We start from the raw sequence: 9,812 nt of genomic DNA, 5'->3' as shown, positions 1-9,812 counted from the left end.
GGACAGATGCACTTTTATGATGGATAGATGCACTTTTATGATGATAGATGCACTTTTATGATGGATAGATGCACTTTTATGATGGACAGATGCACTTTTATGATGATAGATGCACTTTTATGATGGACAGATGCACTTTTATGATGGATAGATGCACTTTTATGATGGATAGATGCACTTTTATGATGGACAGATGCACTTTTATGATGGATAGATGCACTTTTATGATGGACAGATGCACTTTTATGATGGATAGATGCACTTTTATGATGGACAGATGCACTTTTATGATGGATAGATGCACTTTTATGATGGATAGATGCACTTTTATGATGGATAGATGGACAGATGCACTTTTATGATGGATAGATGCACTTTTATGATGGACAGATGCACTTTTATGATGATAGATGCACTTTTATGATGGATAGATGCACTTTTATGATGGATAGATGGACAGATGCACTTTTATGATGGATAGATGCACTTTTATGATGGACAGATGCACTTTTATGATGGATAGATGCACTTTTATGATGGACAGATGCACTTTTATGATGGACAGATGCACTTTTATGATGGACAGATGCACTTTTATGATGGACAGATGCACTAATCATATGGCCCTAAATTTTGACCCACTGTGGTTGAAAAAGTATCATTTTGGATAAATAGGGTAACAAGTTCAATCAATAACTAAGAAATATTGACATTGTTTGTCTAAATTGTTTTTTAAAAACAGGAAATTGACCAAAGCGTGTGAAACTGTTATGATCCTCTTTGCTGTTACATTCACCTCAGGCAAAGGGTCCTCAGAGATGGGACTGACCATGCTATGTCCTGATCTAAATATTCAACTTGGGAAGTTTCATGGTGGTCTCTTTTTGAATATTTTTTTCGGGTTTTTCCCGTCTTAGAATTTAGAGAACAAATGCTTAATTTGCATTAAAAAAAATGAAATCTCAGACAACTTGCAATGGTGTTTTTCTTAGTTATTATGTAATATGGAATACATCACATATCATATATACACTGGGAACATTTAAGAGTGATATTGATTGAATATGTATGTCGGCCTTAAAAAAATTACACAAATAATGCTTAATTTCACCTTAAAAGTTGGTATTTTGCATATATATATACATAACAAAGGCAGTGAGCCTCCATTATATCTTTGCTCTGACCCTTGACTATCGATCTAGAAACTTAATTTCCTCATCTTGATTGCCTACTTACAAAAAACTAGGGGAAAATGGTCCAACGACTGAGCACTCATTTTGATATGCAAATTAGAAGGTAAAAAACTAAAAATTTCGCTTGGGTACCAGTTTTTTTGGACTCAGCGCCCTTGAAATATGTAAGGTAGTCCGGTTCCCGACTTGTACCCATAAATGCTCCTCACTTCTTATAGAAGGCCATTTTTCTGAACTCCGTCTAGTTTAAAAGGAGATAATCGATATTGCTGTTGTGCTGGAAGAGAACATCATCATACGTGAGCTGGGAGATGTTGCTAATGCCTTTTCCTCACTCGTGGGTCTTCTTCACTGTCTTGACATAGACTATCCCAAGGGACTGAAGTGCACATTTGAGATGATACAAAAAGCTTTCATGGGCATCGGCAGTGGCAATTGTTCTGCAAAAGTTCATGGACTCCGCAACAAGTTGCTTCAAGGCAAAGTTGGCCAAGTTAATAGCAGCAGTGTTCAGTAAAGAGTACATCACACCACCATCTCCATATATGTATCACATGGTTAGAAAACTAAACAAAAAGAAAGAGGCCTGTAAAAGTTACAGTCGAAAGTTTAATGCAGAGGTTCTAAAAATGTTAGTAGGATGACATTGTGTTCAGTTAATCTGCTCAGAGATGTTTGTGCAATTTAACTACAGCACTGGTAAGCCAGTACGCTTATATTTCCCAACTTCAAGGCAGATTTTTATATTACTATACTTACAGTTCTTTTGTGTACTAGAGCTCATTTGCATACATTTTTTAGATAAATGTTCATGTAACATGTTATGAAATGTCAGTTTTCAGCTTGCAATTAATTACAGCACATTTAAGCCAGTAAGCTTTTATATTTCACAACTTCAAGGCTGTAAGATTTTATTTCTACATTTACAGTTTTATGTACCAGAGTTTGCATACATTGTGTTTTTTTTTAGATAAATGTTCATGTTTACAGAAACGTTAATATGAAATGTTAACGTTTAGCTATGTGTTTTAATGGTAAGGAGTTTAAACATTAAGTACATTAATATTAAGAAGGATTTTGTCTGTTTTGAAATCAAATAAAATAGCATTCTGCATGTTCTTCTATGCCAATGAAGCATGTTATGTAGTACTATTAGAAAATAGAAAATTAAATTACGCAGTTAAGTGTGTTGAATGCACTTAACATTCCAACTAAAATGAACTATTCTTGAAAAAGTAACCTGGCTGCCTTAAAAAAAATAAGTTAATTCAACAAAATGAATAATTTTGCCAATTTTTATATTGTTTGCACAACTAATAATTATAAATTGACTCCACAAGATGCTTAGTGTAAACAACTCAAGATAGCAGAAAAGTTTGTTGGTTTCACTAATTTTATGTTGTCTCAACTGGGATTTTAGGTTTACACAACTTTTAATGTCTTGTTGGAGTAACTAAAAAAACTAATTCATTAAACTTAAATTAAAGCTGATCAGACTATTTTATCAGCTTCACCTTTGTTACCCCAACTATTAATTCTAGGTTTAAGGAACACCAATATATGTACAAACAACTGAAGTTTCTTAGCTTACTTAACACAACATTTTAAGGCAGCCAGGTTACAAACTATTTTAAGTTGAAAGAGTTATTGTGTCAAATGCTTTTTTTAGATCAATGAATACTCCAACTGCATAGTTATGTTTGTCTGATTTCTTCAGTGAGTTCTGTTAGTGCTAATGATGTTGAGGTTTTTTTTTCTAAATCCATATTGACTGTCAGAGAGTAGTTTATTTTTATCGATGAATTTTTCTAATCTGTTGTTAAATAGTTTTTCTAAAATTTGTGCAAATTGTGATAATAGAGAGACAGGCCTGTAGTTTGTGAAGTGGTGTCTATTTCCAGTTTTGTATAGAGGGGTGACCTTTGCTATATTCATTTTTGTTGGAAATTTGCCGGTTAAAAATGATAAATTGCAGATGTTCGTTAGTGGTTTGGCAATCCCCTCTATTACTTTTTTATCATTTTTATATCTATTCCATCATGATCAGTGGATGGTTTGTTTTTGCATCCTTTAACAATATCGAGGGCTTGGAGCCAGAGGGGCGCAAGTGGCATTTGACAAACTTTACAGGAGAGCCAAAACAAGATTTTGACCACACTTCAATCAACTGTATTTGTTAACCTTCAACCACAACATTGCAACCACATACATACTTATATGAGTAAGTTCTTAAGTGAACATATTATGGCATATTAACACGATGAACATATTATAAAACCTTGCAAAAATATGGCAAAAACACCAAATACGCCTTTTTGGCACCAAACATTTCCAATTCTTCTAAAGACAAATAGGGCGTATCTGCTGATCAATGCAGAAATGATTGGTCAAAACATTGGTTAAAAACACTCTATATATAGTGTTACATAACTACCCATCTAGGGTTGGGGAGTCAGTAGCAAAGTAAATAAAAGAAAATTTAACTTAAATTAAATAAAGAAAATTAACCCTTGGAGAGAGTACCAGGATAATCCAACCTCCTGTCCCAGAAATCACACAACCACAGATTCAAATAATATCTTTGTATTTGAAAAATGTAAAGAATAACAAGTTCACAAGAAGGATAACAAAGACAAAGTTTAGTAATAATGATAATAAAAAGAAAAAGAAGTAATATCTTCGGGGGAGAGCTATGCCAAAGTAACAAACAAAACTTAAACTAACTAACCCAAAAATCTTAGTAAATAACCTGGAACAAGATAACCCGAAGAAAATAAATAACATCAATCTTCCCTCTCTCCCTGTCTATCCGTAAACAGGAGAAAACGAGGAATATAAACAAAAATGGCACCCTCCCCCTACCTTCCCCAAATCAGGATAATTAAAGATGACATAGGCTACTTAACATGAAATCAAACATAATACAAGTTCAGTTCTCTTTCAACTTAAGAACACTTACAACACATCCTGAGCTCACTTACTCAGGAACAAATCAACAACTATTTAAGCACATAAAGCAACAATGTGGTCTGGGCGACAGGAGGAGGAATTAATCCTGGCATCAACAGTCTCTCTCTCAGCTCTCAACAGATCCACTCCGGGTTATATCCTTGCTCCTCCCCTTCACCCTCCAATCACATCAGGCATCCATAGATTGGGTACAGCTGGTTCGAGTACCTGTCATAATAGTGAAAAGACAGAGACAGAGCAAGGAGAGCAAAGAACAAAACCCAAATACACAATCACACCTTTGACACACCGTATACATCCTCAGACGTAACAATAGTCATTTAATTTCATCATTTCAAACTGTTTAACATTAATTTCGGTAACACTTTAGAATACTGTTCCTTCATTAATGAATAACTACACAGGAACAAATGAGTAATGCATTAGTAACACTCTAGTAACTACTATTAACTAACAAGAAACTCTGATTAATGAATGAGTAAGTCATCGCATTCAGTCGGATGTGGTAGTTCACTATTAGCTAATCAGTAACTACTATTTTTCATACCTCACTGAAGACTATAAGAACTACTATATACAGGTTAATAATTAATATTTATAATGCACAATGTTTAATATAAGGTAATGGTAGCCCATTAGTAATTAATCAAGTGTTACTACATCCTTCTAAAGGAACTACTAATAATTTGGATCAGTATCTAAAGTGAAAAACATGATAACAACCTAATATTGACTGAAGTCATTGTAAGTTTTAAGGCTTTTGTAAGGTTTTGGATAGTAATGACTCAAGTGTTACTACATCTTTCTAAAGGAACTACTAATTATTTGGATCAGTATCTAAAGTGAAGATCATGGGAACACACTAGTAATGAATAAAGTGAAGATCATGGGAAAAACACTAGTAATGACTAAAGTGAAGATCATGAGAACACACTAGTAATGACTAAAGTGTTACCAAATCCATTGGAAGGAATTACTATTCAAAATCTTACACAAATCTTAAAAGCTTACAATGACTCCAGTCAATATTAGGTATTTATCATGTTTTTCACTTTAGATACTGATCCAAATAATTAGTAGTTCCTTTAGAAGGATGTTGTAATACTTGATTCATTACTAGTGGGTTACCGTTACCTTTTATTATAAATTATGCATTATTCATGTTAATTATGAACCTGTAGATAGTAGTTCTCTGGGAGGTATGAAAAAAATAGTAGTTATTGATTAGCTAATAATGAACTACTACATTCATCTGAGCGCTATTACTTACTAATTTGTTAATCAGAGTTTCTTGTTAGTTAATAGTAGTTACTAGAATGTTAATAATGCGTTACTCGTTTGTTCCTGTGTAATTATTCATTAATGAAGGAACAGTATTCTAAAGTGTTACCTTAATTTCTAACCGTTTAATTTCAATTCTCATTTATGAGTTCACATTCATGTCAAACAGTTTAACATTTCATGTCAAACAGTTTAATTTCTCTTGTTTATTACACATTTCACTTTTTAGTTCACTTTAGTTGAACTAAAAAGTTCACTCCCTGCCCACTGTCAGAGTGTTATAGAACTCTGCATAACAGTGGGGAATACTCCCATTGGTGCACAGGGTGAGTAGCTCTTGTTTCTTTAAGGCACTGATCCCTGGAGGACTTTCATACAATGAGCTGGGGTGTGTGGTTCTGGTGCCTCTTGTTGCCTGTTGTGCCACCGTCAGTTTTCGGAAGGTTGAAATCATACTTGAAGAAGATTGTTTTTGGTTCATCTTTCGTGTAGCGGAACCATTTAATCTTCTGCCAATGAACTGATTGTCCCTCCTCATCTTTTGTTCTGTTTTTGTGGTTGGAGAGGGACTTGAAGTCCAGAAAGTCCTTGTGTCCAAGTTCATGTACAAAATGTTCTACTTTTGAGGGGAAAATACTATTTTTGAGCATGACAAGCTTATTATGAGACACAAAACATCACAATACTACTAAAATATAGCTAAAAATGAGTTTTCCCAGCTAGTTTCAAGATCACTCATATCTCGCAAGGCTTAAATATGTCTTATTTCAAGAAATCTTACCAAGAGAATTTTCACTTGTTCCATTGGCAGATTTTTTTGCTTATTACAAGCCAAAATATCTTGTATTAATTTTTTTTTAACTTATTTTTGGAGTGGCCTTTTTTCCAGTGTACCTCTAAACACAACCCTCACAGAAAACTTGATCCATTTGTACATTTTCAAAAAACATAATTTAGTATAATTTATAACATGTTTTCTTCATAGGGACCATAACAATTTTTTTTCCACAAGGTCAGACATTTCTGATATTACTATCTTTGTGGGGACGTTTGGGTTTACCAGGACACACACACACACACACACACACACACACACACACACACACACACACACACACACACACACACACACACACACACACACACACACACACACACACACACACAACTGTGATTTCTAATCCAGGAACCATGTTTGAGAACTTTGAGAGCCCTGGTGGAAGAGTGGGGTAACATCTCACAGTAAGAAAAGGCCAGTCTGCTTCAGTCCATGAGGATGATCTGTGGGACTTACAGCAGCTCCTGGCTACACCAGATATGACTGCTTATTTTCATATTGTTCAGGGACTCATTGTTCCATTTCTTTTCATCAAATGTCTGCGGAACTTGTTTATTTTATGTTGTTGAATCTTTTTATGTTCATACCAATATTTATACAGTAAGACATTTTCTGGAAATAAAAGAAGTTGAAAGTTTGACCGAGTTTAGTTCTGTATGACTGTCCCTTTTTTTTCATTATGTTTTTGATAACACAGATGTAACATGACTGATGAAAGTGATTAGGCATTTACCATTTATTCCAGTACATTGAGGATTTATGCTGCGTGCTCAGTTTATTAAGTGATTTAATAATAATTTAATACAATTTATGAACATTGTGTCGATTTATTTCAGTGTGTGTGGAAAGAAGTTAAATTGAACATCAAATGCAGAAAACATACTCTCTGAAATAAGCTACATAAGATACATGTAGTGTAAATTACAAATATAAATCCTACAAAGATAATCATATCCTTTATGAGTGACAGCTTTACCAGTTTAATTACAATTGATGCTCTGTAAAAATATCAACCAGAGAGGATGCTGGCAGAAATATCTTCAGAGTTAAGATGTGTTTAGCTGTCTTTTTAAACCAGGGATAAAATAAAGCATAGATCAGTGGATTCAGACCTGAATTTGTGTACAAGACCCATGTCAAAACATTTATGGTTGTGGAAGAGTTTAGTGATACAGAACAGATAAAGTATGGAACAAAGCAAAGCATATAAACTATCACAATGATTCCTAATGTCAGAGCAGCTTTACTCTCAGATTTCCTCCTCAATGAACCTTCCGTTACACATTTACCACCCTTCATCAGAGAGTTTATAACTTTCACTTGCTGATGTGCAACATAGAAAATCCTCAAATATAAAGATATGATAAGGGTACATGGAAAAATAAAAGACATGAACATATCAATAACTATGAAGGCAAATACAATCTGAACAATACACACTCCATAACACATGTCTGTTCTGTATACATATCCACTATAAATTACAACTGTAACATTATAAGTTAAAGAACAAACCCAGCTCAGACAGATGGTTATTAAAGTTTTAGTTGTGGTTATTTTCTGTGGGTACTGTAAAGGGTGACACACAGCCACATAACGATCAACAGCAATTAAAACTAAATTACTGAGAGATCCTGAGAAAACCAATCCAAGGATTATTATAAACAGTTCACAGAAAGTGTCTCCAAAGTACCAACACGTCTCAATCTGCCTAGAGCCCTCTAAGGGTAAAAGAACTCCCATAAGCAGGTCGGCCACAGCCAGAGAGAGAATAATCAGGTTGGTTGGAGTGTGAAGCTTCTTGAAGTGAGAGATAGAGATGATCACCAGCAGGTTCAGAAACACAGTCCATGCTGACAGCAATGATACAAACACATACATGATATTGTATTCATATTTAGAGCGTTTTCCCTTGATACATGATGAGTTGACGGCAGGAAAGCAGTATTGAGTCTCATGGTCCGCTGTCTCATTAGCCATGAGTGAGTCTCCTGCTGTTAGGAGTTTGTTCTGCTCTCTTTCTTGTCTATAATTTATACAGTGTCTGGATCAGACGGCCCACCCATCTACTGCCCACTGATGATGTAACATTCAAATGTTTTTATTTTTTTTTATCCTTTTTTTTTTTTTAAATTAGCTTTGAAATGCAATTAATTTCTTTAGTCCAGATTAGAATTCTCTTACACTGGTCAAAAGTTAAAGCATTTTTTGTTTTGTTTTTTTCATCATTTCTTCGCTGTCTTGGTATTGTTTAGTATTTCCACATGAAAGCAAAGCACAGGTGGAACTGAACTGAACACAGGTGTGGTGGTTTTTGCTTTAATCAGTAATCAGCCACTGTAGATCACCCTTCCTTTGAGCGGCTCCTGGAACTCATCTGAGGGGTCCCTTGGTGAGGTTAAGATGATTTCTGTGAATTAGGAATGGGGTCCAGAAATAGAGGGGTTATGTCATCCACTGGAACTCAAGAATGCTTGAGCTGTCCATAACCCTCCCAGTTTACCCTGTAAAATAACTATTGCAATGTAATAGGTGGGCAATAACTGTCCTGTATACAGAACACATTATCAAAAATGGTGAAATAATCTTTATAGTGTGCAGTAAAAAAAGCTATTGAATTGAACATATGTGAAATAAAAAGGTTTCAGTTTAGTTTAGTTTAGTTTAGTTTAATTTAGAGTTTGACAAGGCAGGATATTGGGGAACAAAACCCTGAAATGTATCAAACAAAACATTCTCAAGACAACCTTATGTACCTAATTTAAAATATAAAATAAAAAAATAAAACAAAATAACAGGTGAAGTAAAACAGATGCACAGAAAAACCTGAAATACATTAGGTTTCATACAAAAAAAAACTACAGATGGTAACCAACCAGAATGCCTATTACCACCGCGGCAAAAATAAACCACTCGCATTTCAAAGTCATTCACGAAATGACCACCAGGTGGCGCAAAGGGATATTGTGCACAGAGTCCTGCATGGGTCTGATTTTGTAAATCCGCACCCGCCCGTACCCGCAGTGCTTCAAACTGCATCCGACCCGTTATCCGTCAACAGCACTAATTAAAATCCGCACCCGACCCGACCCGCTTAAAATAGAACCGACACCCGACCCGCACCTGAAATAAAATCAGTTTAGCCAATCACATTATAGACACAATGTACAACTGACAATTAAACAAGATGCTTGACTTTAATAAACAGATACATATTTAAGCATCAAGAACGGAAAAACATAAACACTGTCGGCTACACTGAGATTCGATCTCACAGCGCTTGAAGCTCCGAGAGGCTCATGTTGTTGCATTGACCACAGAGCTATCGTCTGAATACTGTTAAACTGATGTCTTATGCTCTTACAAAGCCTCATTGATGTAGCCTAATATTTTTCTATTGCAATGTTTTATGTTGAATTTTTTTTTCATTATTCAATTTAATTTCAGTAATTTCAGTATTTCATTTGAATTTATCTGCTACAAGTTTTCAATCGAACTGACACTTTGCAAAGTCTGTGATTGTAGCGCCT

At 34.8% G+C, this 9,812-nt stretch overlaps 1 protein-coding gene across 1 annotated transcript; it reads right to left on the bottom strand.

Annotated features, from left to right (window-relative positions):
- Positions 1–7,266: 7,266 nt before the first annotated feature.
- LOC311301236 (trace amine-associated receptor 13c-like) lies at positions 7,267–9,381 on the bottom strand (the record flags this gene model as incomplete). The annotated part of the gene is made up of 1 exon (XM_084426206.1): positions 7,267–9,381. Exon 1 carries the CDS (start codon positions 8,260–8,262, stop codon positions 7,267–7,269), a length of 996 nt encoding a protein of 331 aa, XP_084282332.1. The 5' UTR covers positions 8,263–9,381.
- Between the last annotated feature and the right edge of the window lie 431 nt (positions 9,382–9,812).

Source organism: Rutilus rutilus, assembly GCF_951802725.1.
Source record: "Rutilus rutilus genome assembly, chromosome: 1".
In the NCBI taxonomy this organism is placed as follows: domain Eukaryota; kingdom Metazoa; phylum Chordata; class Actinopteri; order Cypriniformes; family Leuciscidae; genus Rutilus; species Rutilus rutilus.
Note: the sequence above shows the minus strand (reverse complement) of the source record. Positions and strands in the feature narration are given on the sequence as shown.